The 23,787-nt window shown below is 44.3% G+C and overlaps 1 protein-coding gene across 4 annotated transcripts in view; it reads left to right on the forward strand.

Moving 5' to 3' along the window:
* The window catches only part of ARMC2 (armadillo repeat containing 2), a 131,954-nt gene that overhangs the window by 78,185 nt on the left and 29,982 nt on the right, over positions 1-23,787 (forward strand). For all 4 annotated transcript variants that reach the window (XR_013555705.2, XM_078447193.2, XM_078447192.2 and 1 more), the window contains 5 exons: positions 10,643-10,958; positions 14,250-14,372; positions 14,681-14,794; positions 17,374-17,506; positions 18,037-18,197. Coding sequence is in view for 3 of the 4 variants with exons in the window: in XM_078447193.2 (XP_078303319.2) it covers positions 10,643-10,958; positions 14,250-14,372; positions 14,681-14,794; positions 17,374-17,506; positions 18,037-18,197 (847 nt within the window). In the remaining variant the exon portion in view is untranslated. The remainder of the gene's footprint in view (positions 1-10,642; positions 10,959-14,249; positions 14,373-14,680; positions 14,795-17,373; positions 17,507-18,036; positions 18,198-23,787) is intronic.

The following is a 23,787-nucleotide window of genomic DNA, read 5'->3' on the forward strand; positions in this document are numbered from 1 at the left end:
ACCATCATTATTCTTTTTTGCTTTGGTGTTTTGATTTTGGATGATTTAGATAACTATAACCAGAGAAGGCATCTTTGCTTGCACTAGAATTTTCAAATGAGGGTTAAAGAATGCATTTTGGTTTAACAACTTGAATTCAAGTTATGTCATAACCTGTACATTTTTAAAAAGGAAGAATACACATCAGTTCAGTACTGATAAATAGCCCTATTGTTTTGTAGCATTACTAGTAAATAACCGTTTGTTTTTCTGATTATAGCTTGGATGATGGCCGTGTTAAATAAACAGACAAAAATCCTGGTATCTTGCCAATATAAGACATTTGTGATGTCAACACAGCTAAGGGTATGCTTTTGCTGCTGTAAGGGACTATATATCTTAAAGTTTAATCTGCATAAAATTTTACTGTGGCTCTTAGCAAACTACTTTTCACTTTGGACCAAAAGTTCTCATAAAGCAAAATTGGTGTTTCAAAGCCATCTTTTTTCTCTATTGACCTATATGATAATTTTGTGTTCCTATTAAAATTATTTTGGTTAGAAGAAGAATGAAGAGCACCTTGCAAACTATGTACAGTTCATGTTGTTTCCAGAACCATCAAGGAAATGCATAATTTATTAAATTATTTTAATCATTGCAGTGAAGATCATATTAAAATATATTACATATTTCCTTGCTTTCTTAGAAGACACTAAGAATAATTTAATCTCTTCTTGATGCCAAAGGTCAATATTACAAACATTAACTATTGCTCTAGAGGCTATTTGTCCCATAGTGCGAGCATGAGTCTGTTGATGAGATTCTTTTTTTTTTTTTTTTTTTTTTTGAGAGGGATACAGAGGGTGAGCGGGGGAGGGGCAGACAGAGAGAGAGAGAGGCACAGACTCCAAAGCAGGTTCTAGGCTCTGAGCTGTCAGCACCGAGCCCCACGCAAGGCTCACAAACTGTGAGATCGTGACCTGAGCCCAAGTCAGACACTCAACAGACTGAGCCACCCAGGCATCCCTGATGAGATTCTTTAAATGTTTTTGTCCTTTCTGTAGATTTCTCTCTCTTCCCTTTCTATTGATTGTTAACTCTGTCCTTGGTAGTCTTTACTTGTCTTTACTTTCCTTTTGCAATTATTGGCTTGCAATTAGTAGGGGAACCTCATAATAAAACTTGTTAAAAGTATCAGCTAAAAGCACCTGGGTGGCTCATCGGTTAAGCGTCAGACTTCGGCTCAGGTCATGATCTCACAGTTCATGGGTTCAAGCTCTGCTCTGTGTTGACAGCTCAGAGCCTGGAGCCTGCTTCGGATTCTGTGTCCCCCTCTCTCTGCCCCTCCCCACTCACACTCTGTCTCTCGCTCTCAAAAATAAATATAACATTAAGAAAAAGAAGTCTGTTTTTATTTATTTTTGAGAAAGAGAGTGAGCATGAGTGGTGGAGGGGCAGAGAGAGAGAGGGGACAGAGGATCCCAAGCAGGCTCTGAGCTGACATCAGCAAGCCTGGTACGGGGCTGTAACTCATGAACCTTGAGATCATGACCTGAGTCAAAGTCAGACGCTCAAGTGACCAAGCCTCATGTCTTCTGCTTTTTGCGCCAATAGCTGGAGCCTTTCTTAGCTAGAGAAAATGAGATGGTTTATTAGACTCTTCCATGAATTTTTTCTGCCAGACTTGTGTCAAAACTAGTAGTCCTGGAAAAACCAAGACAAACAAAAAAACTAGTCCTGGGACCAAACCCAGTGATAACATTGATAATGCTTTGATAACACAGCCAATCACACTGATGAAGCTTCAGGCACTGGTCAGAATGAACCACTTAGATTCATTCAGGTGAGTTCAGGTCTTCTCCTGCAGGACCCTCAGAATGGCTTGCAAAAGGCAGGGCTCATTAACCTCAGTTAGCTAGACAGACCATGAGTTGCTGATTCGTAATTGGTGAAATAATCCCCAAATTTTATTGTTAAGATAATCACCAAATATTCCTACCAATGTCCTGCTTTGAGAAAGTTCAGTATATACCCATATTGAAATTTTGTAAGTTTGCAACAGATAAATTTGAGGAAGATTAGTGCATATACAATCAAATGATGGCCCAGTTTTTTCCACCCCTCTTTGCACTTCTGTGACGTGGGCCTGTGTCTGAAGGCTGTGTGCTACCAGCCAGGGTTTCTGGTTTATCAACAGTCTCAGAGAAAAGGAATCCACCCCTCCCAGCTCTTACAAAGGACTTCCTCAGGGAGAACAAGGGAAACTTCTTTGGCTCCTGTCTGGGAGGTTAATTGGTCCAAAATCCGTGGTACGACTAATCACTCCAGTTCCCATACACACAAAAACGGAGACCGAAGCACAACGTTTCGGTCAGCTCGATGCAGTTTGAAAGCTAAACTTTAGCATTAGGTAAAGCCTCTATTAAAAATGGTAACCCAAATTCAATTAAATGACAAATCTCATTTAAGAAATGTGCACATATTGTATGCTCTCTGGTGTAAACTACATTTGGTACAAACCAAATGTACAAACAGATGGGCCTAGTAACGCAGGGATGAGCAGGGTCAGTATCAGCCTTGCAAATCAGGGCCTGCCCTAGGAGGTGCCTCTGACGTCACCATTGCTGCATTTAGCATCTCCCCAAAATATGCTTGGGTTTGTTTTTTGGAAGAACATGAAGGGATTTTCCCCATTTCTTCTGTAAATATCTACTGGGCAAGGGATCCAATAAAATGCCTCAAATGAGATTTGTATGATGGGCAATTTTTTACGGAGGTCATGGTCTAAAAAGAATAACCTTTATCTACATTCCCATCACATGCCCGTTGAGCAACTGACTATCTGACTCTCTCCATTTGAGATATGGCCAATTTCTTGTGTTTTTTTTTTGTTATTGTTGTTTTTGTTTTTGTTTTTGTTTTTGTTTTTTTAAAACAGAACATCCAGAGGCAGGACCCTCATCAGAGCCTTCAAAAACACTGTCTGGGAATTGCCCGACATGTCCTTGCTTGTGCTGCTTTTAAAGTCATGCCTCTCTCATTCCATTTAGACTTCTTTTAGGGTAAGCGATCATGTTCGGCCACGTACGCACAGCGAGCACTGTCTGATTTGGAATGCTCAGGCATCGTGGTGTTGACAGTGAGACCTGGAATGTCTGAAGGGTATGGGCTGAGAGCACAGACATCTGCCATTTTTCTCGCTGTTCCTCTGTGATGCAGCCACAGCCATGCAGCAGTCCAGAGATAACGTGACCTCTCTCTCCCCTCCATCTTTTTTGGGGCCAGTGAGGATTTGTTAGGGAGGCGCCTCCACCCCTTCCCCTGGAGCCTTTATATGGTAACTTGGCTCCTGGCTCACCCTCTTCCTCCTGCCTGGCAGGAGCGTGCCCTGTGGCTGTATTCCCAGCCCCTCTGCAGACACATTCCCACTGCTAGCATTTGGCTGAGCTTGCTCCTTTTTTCAGCCTTGGCCTTGGTCTGCACCCCTGACCGGGCGGGCAGCACAGTAAGCCCTTAGCTTGTTCATTCTTTCCAGCTCCTGCTGCTTTGCCCTTGTGGAACTGGCTCTACCCCGCTCAGCACGGAACCCAAACGCCTGACTTTTGTCTGCGGACTTAAGAACAGAACAGAACAGAGCACAGTGAAATTCTAGCCTCGCCTGGTGCTTTTGAGGGATAGCCACGTCCAGAAGCATATAGTTGGTGCTCAGGAAATGGCTGCTGATGGAATGGATAGATGAACGGAGGCATCAAGTATAATCCCTGCAGGTTTTTAAATGCTCCTCTACTTAGATTCTGGGTATTGAGTCACCAGCATCCCAGATCCTGCCATTTTGTATGGTTCAGCACTTAGGCAAACTGCTGACCCACTTTCAGCACCACAGGGTTAATTAGCGTTTTTGCCGTGGTGCAGTGTGTGTTCCAGATTGGTAAAGTTTATCTGTTCTTCAGCTCACCTGTATGTTCAATTCATGTTGAGGTTTCGTTCGAAGGTGGGAAGTTGGGTAAATGTTGTAAAATTGCAAATTGTGATTCAGCTCTCAGATCCAGATTGCATGAGAAGTTCCTAACCACATTTTAAATGGGGCATCTTGAAAATCTTTCTAAAATGTTTTCTTTTACTTAGTAGAAGTAGTTCTCTCCTAAGTAAGTGGAGTCTGATGAACATAGTTTATTCTTTCTGTGATAGTTTGATATAGTTCCTTCCCTATGGTCAACATTATACACACCAGTTATTTTCAGGCCAGGTGGGAAGGGTGTGGGAAATGAGGAGGAATGTGTTCACCTTGGCTGGCTATGTGCGGGGAGTAATAATGTCAGGTAATGCAGAACTGGTCACATGGGGCTGGATGGTGCATTGGACACTGGCTTTGACATTTAACAGGCAGTGGATGTTTTTGAGCAAGGAAATGATGTAAGAGCTGTGCTTCAAGAAGTGGTATTGACAGTGAGGCGCCTGGTTGGCTCAGTCAGTTGAGTGTCTGACTTCGGCTCAGGTCATGATCTGACGGTTCAGGGGTTCAAGCCCTGCGTCGGGCTCTGTGCTGACATCTCAGAGCCCGGAACCTGCTTCAGATTCTGTGTGTGTCTCTTTCTCTGCCCTTCCCCTGTTCATGCTTTGTGTCTCTCAAAATTAATAAACATTAAAAAAAAATTGTTTTTTAAAAAGAAGTGGTATTGACAGGGGCATCAGGGTGGCTCAGTCAGTTAAGTGTCTGACTCTTGATTTTGGCTCAGGTCATGATCTCAAGGTTTGTGAGTTCAAGCCCCATGTCGGGCTCTGTGCTGACAGCACAGAGACTGCTTGGGATTCTCTCTCTCCCTCTTTCATTGTCCCTGCCCCACTCATTTCTCTCTCTCTCTCTCTCTCTCTATCTCTCTCTCAAAAATAAACATTAAAAATTTTTTTAAAATTAAAAAAAAAAAAAGAAATGGCATTAACATTGATCACAGAGGGAGGATCCCACCAAGGGTCTGTGACAGGAGGCTACAGACAGATTAACCAGAACAGGCATGGGAAGGAGGCAGTGGGGGGAGATTTTGAGATGGCAGAGCAAAGGGAACTCAGTGACTGGTTGGTGAGGGGAGTGAGTAATCAAAGATGCCTGTAGGACCAAGTCTGGGGGATCTGGCAGATGAGGGTTATGGTGAATGAGGAGTTTGGGAATCCGTCTGTAAGCACAGATGGCCAAGGTCCTGCCTCTTTTCCTCACCAGGGTTGGACTTTGGGGTCAGCAAGCCCCGTGAAGCCTGAGTCTCCACATCTCTGGGTAGAAGGAGAGCCTCCTTCGCTGACTTGAGGCCAGTCTCTCTCACATGGACAGTCACATCAACAACTGCTGCTATGGGAGCTTGCCGGCCACTCAGCCGTGTCCTGCTCCTGGCTTTGTTCCAGTTAAAGCAATTTCATTTACAGCAGTGAGGGGCCCATTGAGACCGAGTAACGTGCTGGCTCCCAAAGACACAATGTATTTGAAACTAAAGAGAATATCCCACAGGCTATAACTGGAGAGTACAGTTGAGGTCAGGTTTCTTGCAATAGGTGTACCTGTTTGTCTGAGTTCTGGTTGGCCGTAACTGTTGCTAGGCTGACTCCATTTTTATGCAAAATTTGAAAGTCAGTATGAACTAGTTATACTAGACTGACTTCTTAAAAAAAAAAAAGTACCTCTCCTGATTCATCTTCATTTTGTTGTTTCCAAACTACAAAAGCTGTTGCATATATATATATATATATATATATATATATATGCAACATTGTATTAAATTTGATAAAAATGCTCTAAAAGTTCAGGGGTGATTTATAGGTGGCTGTCAGATACTGTCAGAGAATAAAAGAGAGTATCTGTATCTCAATGGAGAATTGTATACTGATGAAATAATTTCTGCTATGGAGTCAGTCAGTGGTCTCTACAAATCGCTGATGTTGGCCTTTGTCTAATTTTTTCAAATCTGTATAGAATGTTTAGTTAAGTGACGTTTTGGAGACTTGCAAAAGATTGGCAACAATCCTTAATCTCTCTTTGTGGACCAGTGAATAAACCTCTCTATGACACTGTCCAAGGCGGTCCTCTTCACGGCGCGGGCTGCCCACGGTGAGCCATGGGGCCTTGCAAAGCCCTCTGGCTCAGCCGGTGTCCTCGGGCCTCCAGATGAGTTAAGATCGGCACTGGTGTGGGGATAAGGAAGCACCACCTCTGCCAGCCTCCCGGGAGACTGCTGCTATTTTGGCCTGTTCCACGTTCCCTAGATTTGCAGAGAATAGATTTGTGAAAGGGGGTGGGGGGGAACGAAAAGACGCCTGAGCCAACCCTGAGAAAGAGGACAGAAACAGTGAGCGTAGCAGTTGCTGGAAGCTTGGTGCTGCAAACAGCGCAATCTGCCACCCCCATTTGTTGATCCCGCGTGCCATCCTTCAGTTGGCCCTGCTGCTGCCAGGAACCACCCCCTCCTTTTTCCATCTGAAGGCAGGGAGAGAGGTACTGTGGCAGTGTTAACTCTTCCTGCCCTAAAGCCTAGAGTCTCTTCTTCGTGAAGCGTATGCCATGGTAGGATCCACACAGGTATTAGAAAAAAAGAACTGCAGAAGTCGAAGGGGCCGAGGGAGTTTTCTGAGAAAAGCAGCACTCAGTCTTCCCAGATTAGACCACATGTGACCGTGGAGGGAGGAAACTTGAGTTTGGAAGAATGATGATCTCTAAGGAAAGCTGCCTTCGCCTCCAGCCTGGGATCTGGTCTGAATACCTGGCAGATCAGCAGTGACGGGTAGAGATGGAACAGGGCCAGAGACACCTGCTGAGTTCTGCTAAGGAGGAAAACAAACATAGGAAGAAGAGGCCTAGGAAGAGGGAGAAGGGAGAATAGCGTAGCATCCTTCAGAAGGCAGCTGTGATGTTTTACAGGGTAAACTGATTAGTCCTGATATGAATGAGCAAAGAGGATGCAGCCACTTTTTAAGTTTTTAAGGAAGTCATTCAAAATCACATATAACATCTTTCCTGTCTTGCTTCACATGCTCCTGAGGAAATGAGGGAGGAGCTCAATCCGGGGAATAGCATGAGGTCCAGCAACATCAAGAGACTACTGTTAAGTGCCTGAGGGAGGTGACTACGGGTAGAGATTGGGAACACTTTGTTCAGATTAAAGGGCTACAAATTATGACTTTTAATGAATTTGCATATCTAAATGCTTGGGACGGGGCCCGGCACGTCATAAACACTGTGTGTTCATTCCTCCTGCTGCTGCTGCTACTGCTATTATGGTTGATTATTAGAATTTTTCAGAGGTAGGAGTCATGTAGAGTGTCTTTAATCAGAAATTATATTATCAGAGTTTATGCAAAAAGCTCATATTCCTCAGCTTAGAAAATATGAAGTGGAATATCCTTCGAGGAGCCTAATTCTTAGAAATACCCTCTGCCCTGGTTGGAAAGGGTTCTGCTTCTCTGCTGGGTGTGTCCAGGGTGGAGGAGGGCTTTCCGTCCAGAGCCCAGGGAGGAACCTCTGCCATCGGGAATTATGTGAAGTAACCGCCGCCTTTATGTGAAATGATGAGTGTCATAATGAAATTGTGTGTCCTTACTTAAGATTTGAGAGCCACAGACTTCAGCATTTTTAGGGAACTGCCTGGTGATCAGAGACAGACAAGGTGAGCCCAGTACCCAGGAAGGGGACTGTCCCAGGTACTTTCTCAAGACCCACTCCTTTTCGCCTGGCTAACCTACTCCGTCCTCCCCTCCATATATCTGCATTTTATACATTTTTAAATGTTAGACTCAAATTCATTGGAGGTTATTTTGCCAACCCCCACCACTGTTCTCTGGGCATCCTCTGATCTAAATTTCTCGGAGACTGTCGGGTCCGTCCTGCACAGTTAAATGCCACTAACATGTTACTGATAGTACATGAAAGCGGTTCAGAGCAGTGCCTGAATCATTCCTCATGATTTGTGCTTTACCTGTTTTGTCTCATTTACCCTCAATAGAGTACAATACGATACAATACACTACAACACAATATTTCCCCCATTCTACGAATGAGTTAATAGAGGCATAGAGAGGCTAAGCAAAGTCACATGTATGAACCAGACTGCCTGGCTTTCAGGCTGGAGATTACAATCCCTTTCCGTGTCTAGCTTCCTGCTTGGCCCTTTTAGTCTTTGCTCTTCCCCCACGCTTGTTAGCCTTGTCTTCTCAAATAGATTAGGAGCTCTTCAGAGCACGGTGCCTTACCCTGTTTCTTCGAGTGTATTCTCCCAGGCTCCCAGCATTCAGAGTTCCCTAAGGGCTTCAGGCGCGCGGTGGGCCAGGACCAGGTTCTCCTGACTGGGATGACTGGGTGCCATTGGTTGCGGGCTGAGCTGAGGTTTTTCCCAGTGTGAACTCTCTCCTGGACCCGCTCCAGTTCTTGCTGGTGTGTCAGCCTCCGACTTTCTTAATGTTGACAAATGGTTCCCAGCTGCACAAGCAGTGGCCTCGCTTCTTCTCGGCCAGTGCCAGGGAAAACTTTTCTTTCAAGAACAAGCAGGAACAAGTTGGTATTGGCAGAGGAGCCCCAGGCAAATCCCATTTTGTCCTTTGCCTGTGACCTTCCACTCTCTGCCACTCACAGTTCTGTGCTGCCCATCCCCCAGCCCCAGGACCCACCTAGACCTGGCTCCCCGATTAAAACAGGCCCGGGCCTCTGCCCTTTGTCCCCAGTTCTTAAGTCTGCTAATTACTACAGATCTGATCAACAAAGTCCAGTTTATAGGGAATCCCTCCTGGTGACATATTTGGGTTTTAAAAGGAGATAACTCCTTGACTGCTCCACATATGGCAAGGCAAAGGAGATCCTTAAATGACAGGCCATGTGGGAAGCAGGGCTTGGCTGCAGAAATGACTCTGGATCAGGAGAATCCTGGTTTCCAATCCTGACTCACCTCTCACTAGCTGTGTGACCAGGCAGCTTGTACGAAGCCCAGTTTCTTGCCTGTCAAATCGCACAGTGCCTGGCACAATGAGAATTAGCACCCAGGTCAGTGGTAGCCCCTCAGTGAGTGTCTCTGTAAAGTCTCTTCCTCCCACAGGAGTTTCCTCACTCTCCGTGGGTATGGGTGAGGCCAAGAGTACTCATCTGTCTGTCGTTGTCGAATTAAGAACATAATTATTTTTGCATTCTGCTTAGTTGTAAATTGTTCTCAGCTTGGGACTTTAAGAAATATTTATTTATTGTGAAATATAGTTTATACACAGAAAAGTACATGAAACACACATGTGCAATTTAGCAAATAGTGATAAAGGTGTCTCCCATGTAACCACTACCCTGATCAAGAAAAACAAGTGATGAGGTTTTGGGGTGATAGTGGGTCAATGGCCGAAAAAGAATTCTTGGCGACGTCTTTGGTGCAAAAGGGTGATTTTATTAGAGCACGGGGACAGGACCCATGAGCAGAAAGAGGGGCGCTGGGGTTGTGAAGAGTGGCTCCTTATATGCTATGGGGCTGGGGGAGGTAAAGTCAAAAGGGAACTTTCCAAAGAGATTTTCATATTCTAAAGACTCACAGATTACTGGAGGTCTAGCTATTGTCAAGCTAAGGCATTAACATTAAGACAGTAGGGAGTTCCTGAAGAAAGGTTTTACTCTGCCTGCCTTAAGTGTGTGTCAAAGGGCTGCGGGTTATAAGGAAATCTAATTTTATCTGCCATTTCCTTCTTGCCTTTGTTTCCCACATCACTATGGAGGGGAGGTTGATGCTGGGGCTCCAGGAAACTCAGTCTATAGGTTTCTGGAGATTAGGCTGTTGATAAGATTGCCTTTGTCTTCTAATTTACTAAGATAGTTGTGAACTGATGGAGACTTTATCAGTTTAACCATTTGTTTTTGGTCCTTTCCTTTGTCCTTGGGCAGCCTGGAGTGCCTGAGGAATGCCACACACATCCCACCTAGGAGGGCTGGGTAATGCTAGACTGTGCTTGGCCCTCAGTTTGCCTTATGTTCCCTCATCACTAAGTGGTGGCTTTATATAACACAGTGCTTTGATTCTCAGCTGGGGCTGATTTTGCCCCCAGGGGACATTTGAGCCTTTTTGGTTGTGGCATCTAAGGAGGTGCTCCTGGCACCTAGTAGTAGGGGCCAGGAATACTGCTACTAAATACAGCCCCCCAACAGCAAAGATTATCCTGCCCCAGATGTCTGAGTCAGGAAAGCCTGCTGTAACACAATCTGATTAGCCATTGTGCAGAACACCCGATTCTTAGAAACACGATGCTTCAGCAGGAGGTGAACTTTTAGGAAAAGATTTGGGTGCTCAAGAAACCTGTTAGTATCAATACTTAGATTTACATAACACAATATCAGTAATCCTATGCCACTCAACTAATTGTTCTCTAGGGGGTTTAAAAAAAAAAAAAAAAAAAGCCGGCCAGAATTTCAGATGAAGGATCTGAAGTTAATAGCCCTTGCTAATAGTATCAATCGGTTTGTATTCTTTCATTGTTGCCAAATGCTTTTAATCTCCTCTGTCAATTTGCACCAGTCTTGGGACTCAAATACTAGACAAGTTAGTAGAAGCCAGATGTGTTCCATTTTGCTATTAATTAAGTCGTGAATAAATTAAATACTGTACCCTTTCCAACAACTTGTCCCAGCCCCTATGCACTTGTAATGGTCTTCCCTTTATTGCAGGATTTAGTTGTCCGTATTGTCTTTATTCTTGGCAACCTGACAGCGAAAAATCACCAGGCTCGTGAACAGTTTTCCAAAGAGAAAGGGAGCATTCCGACCTTGCTGTCGTTATTCCATACATTCTACAAAATGGACCTGTGCGCCAAGGAGCAGGCGGGAGGAGCCCAGCAACCCAAGGTGCAGAGGCCGCGGGCCCCAGCGGAGGACGTGCTCATCAAGCTGACCCGAGTACTGGCCAACTTAGCCATCCACCCTGGCATCGGCCCGGCCCTGGCCACCAACCCGCACGCCGTGGGCCTGCTCCTCGCCACGTTAGGTAAGGCTGCTCCCAGCAGGGGAGACAGTTCTGTGGCTCCGGTGCCCCTAGGGGTTTAGTGGTACAACTGGCTGGCTTTAATGAGCCTTCACAGCTGCAGGAAGGAAAATTCCTCCACTCTGCAGAACTTCCTCAAAGGTAATACAGGTAATATTTTTTAAAATTTGCGAAAAGAAAAGAAAAAAAGAAAAAGAAAAAATTGTTACTGAATCTCATTGAATTGTACACCTGGAAAGGCTGAATTTTATGGTATGTGAATTTTATCTTTTTTTTTTTTTTTTTTTTTTTTTTTTTTTTTTTAAGTATACTGGAGGCGCCTGGGTGGCTCAGTTCTTTGAGTTTCCAACTCTTGATTTCTGCTCAGGTCATGATCCCTGGGTTGTGGGATGGAGCCCCACATCGAGCTCAGCTCTGAGCATGTAGTCTGCTTGGGATTCTCTCTCTCTCTCTCTCTGTCTCTCTCTCTCACTCCCTCTGCCCCTCTTCCTCGCTTGCGTGCTCTCTTTCTCTCTTTCTAAAATAATAAAGAAAGTATACCAATCAAATTACCAAAGACTGGCCAAATTAACCACAAAGAGTTTAAAATCCTTAACTTTTCCTGGATTAGTCCATGTGATTAAAGTTTATATTTTTATTTTTCAGCCTTTCATGGTATCTATAATTATGGCCCCCAATCATTTGTGTCCCATTTCTCCCCTTTATTAGCCATCTCACTCTTCCATAACAAAATACCACAGACTTAGTAGCTTAAACAACAGAACTTTGTTTCTCATGGTTCTGGAGGTTGAAAGCCCAAGGTCAAGGTGCCTGCCAGTTGGGTTCCAGATGAGAGCTCGCCTCCTGGCTCGCAGACAGCTGCGTTCTCACCCTGTCTTCACATGGCATTTCCTCAGAGTGTGCACTCAAGAAAAAGAGAATGATCGCAATCCCCACCTTTCTCCCCCTTTCTCCCTTTCTCCCCCTTTCTCCCTTTCTCCCTTTCTTTCCCCTTTCTCCCCCTCCTTATAAGACCACCAATCCTATCAGATAAGGAGTCCACCCATACGACCTCATTTAACTTTACTTCCTAAAACCCCTATCTCACATACAATCACATTGGAGGTTAGAGCTTCAACATGTGCATTTGGGGAAGGGGCTGCATTTCAGCCAATAGTATTCTGCTCCTGGCCCCCTGCCCAAAATTCATAATCTGTTCTCATGGTAGGATTAGTACGTTATAAGAAGAGACACCAGAGAGCTTGCTCTTGCTGTCTCTTCCATGTGAGGACACAGCAAGAAGGCGGCCATCTGCCAGCCGGGAAGAGTTCTCACTAGAACCCAATTGTGCTGGCATCCTGATCCCAGACTTCCAACCTCCGTAACCGTGAGAAAATAGATTTCTGTTATTTTAGCCCAAATCTGTGGTATGTCGTTACGGTGGCCTGAGCTGACTGAGACAGATGCACCTTTTGAGTATTAATTATTGTGGGTTCAAATGCTTGTAAGCACATGTAAAGCATTATTAACTATTTACTTTTGTGGGGCTAAATGCACATAAAGTGCTTGGTGCTGTTCATGATAGATGCCTCATAGCTGTGAATGCCTACCCTCTTGCTCCTGATGTCAGTCACTATTCCTTCTGGCCAAATGTGTAGTCCTACAGAAGGTGGTGATACAGAAGAGGTACCCCCCCCCCTTTTTTTTTTTCTGGACAAGCTAATGAATTGTCCTACCAAGGCAAGAGACAAAAAAACAACAGATTCCCAAACACTGCCCATGGTCTAGCGTCGTTAGTGGGGGGTAGCAGGAACCAGGGCTCCTAACTGGCATTGCTACATCTGCCAGGAGATGAGTCTGAATGCTGAGTAGAAGGCAGGGACAAAATGACTAAGGGCCTTATATGCTAAATAAAGAGTTCATTCCTTCACTCATTCTTGCATCCAGCAATTATTTATTGAGCACCCCTATGTGCCAGACTCTGTTCTAGGTGCTAGGAATGCAACAGTGACTAAAACAGATACATCCCTAGTCTTGTGGAGCTTCCATTTTAGTCCTAGAAGACAAACATTAAACACTGAACAGGTCAGGTGATTATATGTGCTATGGAGAAGATAACAGTAGGGTAAGGGGAGGGGTGCTTGGGAGATTCGGTTGAGTGTCCAACTTCGGCTCAGGTCACGATCTCACAGTTCATGTGTTCGTGCCCCCCGTCTGGCTCTGTGCTGACAGCTCGGAGCCTGGAGTCTGCTTTGGATTCTGTGTCTCCCTCTCTCTGCCCCTTCCCCACTCATGCTCTGTCTCTCTCAAAAATAAATAAACATTAAACAATTTTTTAAAAAGTAAGGTAAGGGGAAGAGAATAATGGATGCTATTTTATATAGGGTGATTAAGGAATGTGTGCTCAATAAGGTGATGTCTGAGCAACAACCTGGAGGATGTGAGGAGTGAACCAAGTGGATAACTGGAAACAGAGTATATTCTAGACAGAGGGAGTAGCAGCAGTACAAAGGTTTAGTCAGGATCATGCTGATATGTTAAAAAAAAAAACGGGGGGGGGGGGCAGGAAGACCAGTGTGGTTGGCACTGGGGATCTGGGGGCTAGAACATCAAGTGAGGCCAGAGACGTCAAGATTAGGGCTGCCCAGGTAGGACCTGATGCCCACGTAAGACAAGTGACCTTAGCTGACTTACTATTCAAGGATCATCATGTTAAGGATGGACTCAGGGAGGAAGCTGGAAGAAGAGTAGCCAGTTAAGAGGTGAGGGATGGGCTAGGTGGTACTAGAGGAGGTGAGAAGTGATCAGAGTCTGCGTGTTTGGAGGGCAGCACTGATAGGAGTTATGGATAGAGTTTGCCCCCAGGATCGTTCTGTTGCGAGGTGGAAGTGTGGGGAGCAGACTGGAAGTGTGGGGAGCAGACTGGAAGTGTGGGGAACAGACTCACAGGGTGGAGCCCCCAGAGAGCTCAGGAATACGGCAAACCAGTGGGGGTGAGAGAAGCTCAGCTTGCTGGTGTGTTGGCACCTCCACTTTACTACAAACACAGGGCCTAGATCAGCCCAATTTGTCCAGACCCCCTGGCTGGAGGGAGCGAGCTTAGAGTGTTCTAAAACCTGGCCAGGAGTGGTCCTCTGCTTTTGATGCACTTCCACGCAGGAAGCGTCCTGGGAAATAAAGCAGCAAACAGTGCCCTTGCACAGACCTTGCCTGGGACAGTGGCTTGTCCCTGGGGCTGCTGTTGCTGCAGTTAGGATGTCGTTGTTTCTGCCCCTGCAATGAGCCTTTGGTACCCTTTTCCTTACTGTGTTTCAGAATACAAGTCAATTGAGGATTGCGAGGAGCTGGTGATCAATACTACAGCCACAATCAACAACTTATCTTACTACCAAGTGAAGAATTCCATAATTCAAGACAAAAAGCTATATATTGCTGAATGTAAGGTTCAGTGTTGGGTTTGGGTGGATGAATATTTAACATTTTGACTCTATTTGCTAAACACAGACCTGGTGGCATTCCTATTTTCCGATTTCTGGTACAGATATCAAAGAGCCTCATTCAATTCTAAGACATTGGAATATGGGGAAAAGTTAGTGGCCAAGTTCTTGCTAAAGTGTCTTACAGTTTGTGTTTTATTATTGCTTTAAGATTTTGAGTTATCAGTATTTAGTATAATACTGGAGCCTAATAGCCTTTAAATTAAAACTTAAATTCACTGGTTTTATTTCTCTGGTCCCCAAACCCAGTGCTCATAAAGCTTCTTGTGAGTAATAACATGGATGGAATCCTTGAAGCTGTGCGTGTTTTTGGAAATCTCTCCCAGGACCATGACATCTGTGATTTCATTGTGCAGAAAAATGGTGAGTTAATGATACTCCGTGTTCATCAGCATGTACTTCTTGCCAATAAACAGCTAAGCAGTTCTAGAGCTTGGGTCATGACAATGTGATGCTTGTTTCTGCTTTGGGATGCGCAGTGCTTGACATGCTGTTCCATGCATGTGGAAGGCTCTCCACTCGATATGCCAGGATAGATCTGGCCAGTGTTCTCAGGGTTCCCCTCTCCCTTGTGCATGGTCTTCCGAGTTCTGAGATGGTGTGTGTGTGTGTGTGTGTGTGTGTGTGTGTGTAAGGGAAACAATCTATAGTCATTATTACTGTCCATGAGAATGGACTCAGTTGACATTCTCCTTCACGTACTAGAATGTCCATTACAGCCCTACTTGTAATAGCAACAAATGGAAAAAACCTAAGTGTGCATACATCATGATATGTTCATGCAACAAAAAGTTCTACATCAATTAAAATAAATGAACTAGAGATTCGTGGATCAACATTGATCAACCTCAAACATAATATAGGAGCAAAACAGCTAGTGATTGGAGGGTATATACAGAATAATGCCATTAATATAGGTTTTAGAACATGCATAACGATCTTGAGTATTGTTTATGTAATGTATAGTAATGATGTAAAGGTACAAATGACATTTGGAAATTGTAAACTCCACACTTAAGATAGAAGTCACCGTTGGAAGGGAAGGTGTGCCCAAAGATACAAAATTGGATCTGTAACATTTTTTTTTAAGTTTATTTTTTTTTTATTTTGAGGTAGGGAGGGGCAGAGAAAAGGAGATAGAGAATCCAAAGCAGGCTCTGTGCTGTCATCCAGGGCTCAGTTCCAAGAACCATGAGAGTATGACCTGAGGCGAAATCAAGAGTTGGTCACTTGGGGCACCTGGGTGGCTCAGTCAGTAAAGCGTCTGACTCTTGATTTTGGCTCAGGTCATGATCTCACGGGTTTGTGGAATCGAGCCCCTAGTCCAACTCTGTGCTGACAGCATGAAGCCTGCTTGGGATTCTCTCTGTCCCTCTCTCTCTCTCTGCCCTTCCCCCCACTCATGCTTTCCCTCTCTCTAAATAAATAAATAAACTTAAAAAAAAAAAAAAAGTCCAGGGGTGCCTGGGTGTCTCAGTCAGTTAGGCTTTGGCTTTGGCTCAGGTCATGATCTTGCAGTTTGTGAGTTCGAGCCCTTTGTCAGGCTCTGTACTGACAGCTCAGAGACTGGAGCCTGCTTCAGATTCTGTGTTTCCCTCTCTCTCTACCCCTCCCCCACTCACTCTCTGCCTCTCTCTCTCGCTCTTAAAAATTAATAAACATTAAAAAAATTTAAAGAAAAAAAAAAGTCGAATGCTAAACTGACTGAGCCACCCAGGCACCCCTGTAACATTTTATTTCTTAAGCCGGGTGGCAGGTACACAAGATAACCACCTCTATACATCTCAAATATTTCATGTAAGTATAATACCTAAAACTTCCTAATTATCCATGGTAGCAAATTTAGGTAATACAGATATTAAGGGGAAAAAGCAGCAGCAGCAAACTGTCACCCATAATCTCACTCCCCCAGAGATAACTGTTAACATTTTGGCGCATTCTTTAGACTCTTAAACACACACATGTATGTGTCTGACCCATCAATGGGACCAAAGTCAGAACAAGATGGCCACCTCTTAGGTGATAGGGTGGAGGCAGAACACACTTTATCCAACCTCCCCCAATCTTTTGCCCAGCCCCTTCTGGGGGTATAAGAAACCAGGATAGATGGTTCCATTTCCTAGGTGTAAAGGAAAATGGTTCCTAGAGGTGGGAAGCCTGTCTTGCCCTGAGCTGCCCCCTACCCTGGAAGTCCTGCCTTGCTACAGGCCAGTTTCCAGCCATCTGAGCAGTTCTTTTACAAGCCCTGGAAGACTTTAGAGATCGCAACAGGAGCCTACTTCCCCCCTCCGGGGTTCTGTATTTAAAATTTTTTTAATGTTTATTTTTTTTTTTTTTTTGAGAGAGAGAGAGAGAGAGGACCAGTGGTGGGAGGGGCAGAGAGAGAAGGGGACAGGGGATCTGAAGCAGGCTCTGCGCTGACAGCCCTTTGCAGGGCTCGACTTACGAACCACAAGATCATGGCTTGAGCCCGAGGCAGATGGTTAACTGACTGAGCTACCCAGGCACCCCCAGGGGTTGTGTATTTAAAGAAAATTGCTGCAAAGGTTCAAAGGGGCCCTTGAGAAGAATCAGATGGTAGAGATGAATGTCACCTGTGTGGTTGGAGTTTGTGATTTTTTTTTTTTTTTTTTTTTTTTTTTTTCCCTTTCTACTGGAAGGGACTATATCATTGCCCCGGGGAGGGAGCTGCTGCCTGGGTCAGATGCAGCACTGCTGGGGGACCAAGGACTTGGGGGATGGGGAGCAAGTTCTAGATGCAGTGGATGTTGGCAAACCCACAGCTGGGCATGAGTAAAGCCTTAGGTAGAATGGATTAAGTCCCCTAGCAGAGTTTCCGGTTTTTCGAGCCACTCCCCATTTCCCCCTTTGCCATTTATAATCTAAGGTACAGCTGGGAACCCTGAGCCTTATTGGTCCACATTTGTTCTCTGTCCTCCCAGTACACAAGTTCATGATTGCACTGCTCGATGCTAAGCATCAGGATATTTGCTTTTCTGCCTGTGGCGTTCTCCTAAATCTCACTGTGGATAAAAACAAACGTGTCATCCTAAAAGAAGGAGGTGGCATTAAAAAGTAAGTTTCAAGGCATGGAGTCCTGACTCTCAGATGTCAGAGGGAATGGTTTCCCATGGAGCTTGGGCCCCTCTCATCACTCTTCTGGGGTGGAGGTATTTCAGCATTTGGAACTGCCAAGCTACGGGCTGAAGAGGAAATTTAGGTGCCACTGGACTCTTAAAACCATTCAGAAGTAGGTTATTGCTACTTTGTAGCTACTTAAATTTATAGATGTGAAATGTTAAAAAACCACTGAATTACATATAATACATATTAAATAATACAGGATGATCGTCATTATGCTAAAAATACAAAAATTAAAGAGATTCTGACCAATAACGTTTCTTTTTAAGTTTATTTATTTTGAGAGAGACAGAGACAGCTCGAGTGGGGGAGGGGCAGTGAGAGAGGGAGAGAGAGAGAATCCCAAGCCAAGTTATGCACCGTGAGATCATGACCTGAGCCGAAACCGAGAGTTGGACGCTTAGGTGACTGAGCCACTCAGGCTCCCCCCTAACAACTTCTTAATTTGACTTTTATTGACTTAGGTTGGTGGATTGTTTAAGACATTTTGGTCCTACCGATTGGCAGCTGGCCTGCTTGGTTTGCAAAACTTTATGGAACTTCAGTGAAAATATCACCAACGCTTCATCATGTTTTGGAGATGAAGACACCAACACATTGTTAGTCCTGCTACCATCATTTTTAGGTAAGACTCCAGACTGTGAGTCTGTGAGTTTTATCAGAGTAGGAGAAATGTTCTTTTCTGTGACCAGCATGGGTAAAGATTGGTATGTGTTTGAGTAGCTGTGTAAATTTGGAAATATCTGAGAAGAGGCAGAATGTTATTTACAATGGGGACACAAGGACTCCAACTCATTGGATTCTGTCATGGTTTTTTTCTGTGGCTTTTCTCATTTTTTTCTTTTCTGAATTTTTTTATAAACTGCCTAAATACCAGATGTGAGCATAAATTATTGGTGTTTAAAAATATATAACATTGGAATTGATAAAATATGGCTAAAAGTTACTCTCAAGTCATGGTTTTAATGGATCTATACATTTTAATTAGCAACTATGTTATGTGGAGGAGGGTCTGTGAAATTATTTGACATTGCAGTGGGGTTCAGACCATTGAAAGGGAAGAAATCACTGATACAAATCAAAGGAAAGGATAGTTTCTTATGTTAAAAAAAAAAAGTTTTTTTAGGAGAATTTTTTTCATTCTGGGTTAGGTCTAAAAACAATGATTTAAATAAGTAAGTGAATGTTTTCAATAATCCTTTTTCTCAAAATGGAGACCATGTCTGTACCATTGCCCAGCCACCGTGTTGCATCTGCAAGGCCATGTGGAAGCTCTCAGTGTGGCTCAGAAGCTGTGGATTCCAATGCTGGTGTTTTCTTGTGGTGTGATTTGACCAGATAATTTCAGGACCTGTCTTTTCATCTCTGAGATGGGGACATGATAACCCTAGCCCTGCTCTGGGGAGTAGTGAGGATCAAATAAGCATCTGAGTGCATAATGGAAAGACCACAGGGCCCATAGCACACCATTCAGAGTTTAAGCCCTTGCTTTTGTCACATATAAACTTTTAATGTTGGGCTTAACCTCCCTGAATTTATATTTTTTCATCTCTAAGCTAGGGACCATTGATGGCCACTTTGTGGAGTTGTTAGAATATAAAGGAGGAGACATTGTACAGAGAACCTGATAGAGTACCTGACACACGAGGAGTCCTCAAAACAGGGCTGTGAAAGTGCTTTGTAAATGCTAAGTGTTGTAACAATGTTATTAAACAGGAACTCAGAACCAGAAGTTACTTGAAAGAATCAGGATTGCTAGATGGATGTGAAATTTGCTCTTTTCAGGTAAATATAATTTTGTGGGTGTAGGAGTAAGAAAAAAAAAAAAAAATGAACATGATTTTAAATCACTGAGGTTCACAGTCTGCTCTGGTAACACTGAGCTTTCTCAGGTTGCCAGGAGCAGAAGTCTGTGCTCAACTTGCCTTAATTCAGTTCTCAAGTGGGGCAGAACATTGGAATTGGGTGTGGAATTTAAAAAACACACACTCTTGTCCTGGCCCCATCCCCAGGCATGCTGATTGAGGAACTCCAGGGTGAGGCCAATTGTCTGTGTTTTTTTTCAAAGTTCCACAGGTGAGTTTGCTATGCAACCAGGCTTGAGAACCCCTACCTGCTCAGTGAAGGAGTTTCAGGGAAGGGTGCACAGGGAAGAAGGAAGCCAGGAAATAAGCACATTGCCCAAAGCCTGCTGGAGGGGCACTCAGGACCTAGAAGGTCGTTCCAGATGAAACCAGACTCCCTGAGTGACCCCTTCAGTGGCAGGCCATCATCTGCTCCACCCTGCTTGAGACTCAACTCTGCTCAGTCTCTGCTGTGATGCAAAAAGTCCCTAGAGGCTCCTGCTTGGTCATGCTTCAACTCTCTCGAGGCTTCTTAGTGCTGCCCTCAGCATGTGTCTCCTCTGTTGTTGGCATATCTTTCTATGTGTCTCCTGTTTGGGGAAGAGGTGTGGTTGCTTTCCTGAATCACTCCCTTGGGGTGTAGGGCTTTCAGGGCTAAGGCAGCAGCTGCCTGTACCACAGCCTACCTGTGGCTTCCTTCCCTGGCACATAGGTCCAGAGCGGTCAACCATAAATAACAAAATGGTGGGGACATGTTACATATGGGCCCCTTTGAATTTTTTTTAATTAAAAAAATTTTGTTTTGAAGTTTATTCATTTTTGAGAGAGACAGAGTGCAAGTGGGGGAGGGGCAGAGAGACAGGGAGACACAGACTTCGAAGCCGGCTCCAGGCTCCCAGCTGTCAGCACAGAGCCCGATGTGGGGCTCTAACTCACGAACCTTGAGATCATGACCTGAGCCGAAATCAGGTGCTTAACTGACCGAGTAACCCAGGTGCCTCACATAAGGGCCCCCTTAACCCCCCTGTGGGCATGGGCAGCTTCTCAGCAGAATGTAGTACCCGGCAGGCGGCAGGCACTTCATTCTAGTAGCCCCTCCCTCAGGCTTCCCTTAGAACCAGGGCAGGCGTCTCCTTGTGCTTCCCCAACCTCTGAGCCTTTGCACGTGCCTATCCCAGCCAGGTGCTGCCCGTCCCTGCAGACCTTTCTCACACAGCTTTTCAAGCCCACAGTGTAGTCATAGGAAATCTGTACTTCTTAAATAGCAATCGTGAACTGTGTAACTTCTCCTGTGTTATTGTTTTGTAACTTTTATCTTGTTTCCCCACTCCAACTGAACCACTTTAGGGAAATGATATTGCCTCATATGAAGTAGGTCCTTGATAGATGCCTGTAGATTGGCTTTCTTTCTTTCTTTCTCTCAAGTTTTTTTTTATTTTGTGAGTGAGAGAGAAGGAGAGAGCATGAGCAGGGGAGGGGCAGAGAGAGCAGGAGAGAGAGAATTCCGAGCAGGCTCTGTTCTGTCAGTACAGAGCTGGAGGCGGGGCTCGGTCCCAGGAGCCATAAGATCACGACTTGAGCCAAGATCAAGAGTCAGATGTTTAACAGACTGAGCCACCCAGGTGCTCTGATTGACTAACTTTGTAAATCCTCACCCAAACCCATGGAAGGGAACTGTGCTGTGGAGAGCAAAAATAAACACATTTGATCAGGGAGCCACAGTGTGTCAGGGATTTCTCACGTGATCACTAGGCCCTCCTTACAAATTCTAAGGACTGAGCTCTTTCCTGGTGTTTGCCTGTGTGGTGCCAGCCTCAGACCCTTACCTCTGACAGGGCTGTAGTATGTCTGACCAGCCAGGATGCAGCAATTAGTATGCACAGGTGAGTGAGAGTGTACTGGAATTCCAGCTGTTTTACACAGATAGCTAAAAAGCTGGCCATTTTGAAAACAGAATGAGCTGTTAAATCACAAAGCCCACATTGAAGTGTGCACTGCTTTTAGAAATAACAAGGCAATTGATACAGTAATAGAAGTTAGCTAACTTTTTTTTTTTTTTTTTATGGGTGACTGAGGAAAGACAAAAAAAGGAGAAAGTAATGGTCCTTTACATGGTTGGGACATTGGGACGTTGATGTTCTTTTTGGAAAGTAGCTTAAAAAGAAAATTGTCTGAAACGTCCTGATGTATTGCAGTCACTTCTTATAAACTCATCAGTAGTGTGTTTATCTTGATGTTTATCTTAAGTGATGTACACAAGTCTGGCACACTGTTCTACCGTGAGCTTCTCTCAGGAGAGCTGGTAACTGGTGATCAGTGTGTGCAGTTTATTAACACAAAGAACACAGGTTATTTTATGTTCATCGTAACATATGTTCAACTTAGCACCTAGGTTGTGAGACAAGGGGCAGAGTGAGGCCTGGTGTTCAAGTTAAAGGATCACATTAAAGGGGTTCCTGGCTGGCTCAGTCAGTGGACGATCTGACTCTTGATCTCAGGGTTGTGAGTTCAAGCCCCATGTTTTAAGTAGAGATTACTTAAAAATGTTTTTCTAAAAAAATTAGAAGAAAATAAAGGATGACATTAACAAGTCCACACTGAAGAGCATGGACTGTGAGGACTGGGCCTCATAATAGGAAAATAATCAAACCTTCTTAGAGCTACCTGGTGCTGCACAGAAAACTGGGAGATAGTGAAGTAAGAGAAGCTTTAATTGATGCTGCAGGATACTTAAACTACAACAGAAATCGTGATATAATGATCACTGAGGAATTTATTGTTTTGGGTTCTTTACTCCTTTCTATACCTTTCTAAAACTTTCCTTTAAATTCTAGTATTAGAAGTATGCTGTTCACACAGAAAGCTTAAGAATGATTGGTTATCAAAATCAGTGCTTTCCATCCTGTGTCCAACATCTTTAAAAAAATGAGGTGGTAGCAAAGAAAGAAAATATCAGAATATATTACATGCAGTAAGACTAAGTATTCTATTGTGAAATGGTTGTTAATTGTAAATATGTAAGTCATAATGTACAGTCCTGACGTATGTATCTTTTAGGTCAGTCAAGAGTTTGAAAATCATAGATATAAATTGTTCTTGAATTTGCCTCTGCTATTGTTTTTTAAAAAAAATTTTTTTTAATGTTTATTTTTGATGGAGAGAGAGAGAGAGAGAGCATGAGTGGGGGAGGGGCAGAGAGAGAGGGAGACACAGAATCCAAAGCAGGGTCCAGGCTCTGAGCTGTCAGCACAGAGCCCAATGAAGGGTTTGAACTCGAGAACAGCAAGATCATGACCTGAGCCAAAGTCAGACGCTCAACCGAATGAGCCACCCAGGCGCCCCCTCTGCTATTCTTTAGTGCAAAGACTACACATTCCAAAATATAATATCTAGTGTAGTAGGGCACTTTCTTATGTATTTGCTGTATTTACTTTCAAACTTCAGACTGCTTTTTGCTTTTACTTGTAGCTTTTGGGCCACTTTTGTTTCCTTGTCTAAACCAATTTACAATTAATAGGGTTCGAGTGTGGATTAACTAATCATAGGCCAGACCTCAAGAAAAGTAACACAGTCTTGACATTAGATTGAAAAAAGCCCTAAAACACCCAAATAGAGATTTGCTAAATCCACTAAATCCAACTAAAACCTGTGCAGAGGAAGGAACTGCCAAGTGCCTGGGCAGCCGGCAGCCCTAAGCCTCTTTGGAAAGAAGGGCATTAAATAAGAGAATTCATCGTCTGACATGAGTTTATGCTCAGAAAACCTGGAAAAGAGTGAGGAGGAAGAGGATCGAGAAATCTCTCAGGCTTTTCATGTCTGGAAGTAGCTCAATATTGGCTTTGAAGGCCCAGAAGGCCGTTGGCATTCTCCTCCCCTCGAGGCCCTGGTTAGCTTGTGGGTGGGGAGGTCCAGGTTTGCCTACAGGAGCTGGGAGTGCCTCAAAGGGAGTGCCTTGCTGAAGTGTTTGTGTCTGTCCAGAACTTATCTCTGAGCGGCGCGGCTGTCCTCTTGGTTGGAGGAGAGGTGGGGGAGGTCCAAACTGGGATTGCGGGCTGCCTTATCTTACTCAGGGTACTGACACTAACACCAACAGTGCCAAGGTACAAAGGATATATGAAGATACACAGTGCAGACAATTTGATGTAAACAGTAATGAAGCATTTGATAATGGGATTTTAATTGGCCCTATTAAAAAGTTTGCAAGTTATGTAAGTAGCAATATTTGTGGTCATTTAAGGGCTTGGTGGTTACCACTTACCATGTCTGCTTCAGCCACAGACCTAGGAAGTGGAAGAGCCGGTCTTCTGACCAGCAGGCCAATCCATTTTCCTAAAATCCTTCACATACGGGGTGTGAGGCCCAATATAAACA

Source organism: Panthera onca, chromosome B2, assembly GCF_046562875.1.
Source record: "Panthera onca isolate mPanOnc1 chromosome B2, mPanOnc1 haplotype 2, whole genome shotgun sequence".
NCBI classification, from domain to species: Eukaryota; Metazoa; Chordata; class Mammalia; order Carnivora; family Felidae; genus Panthera; species Panthera onca.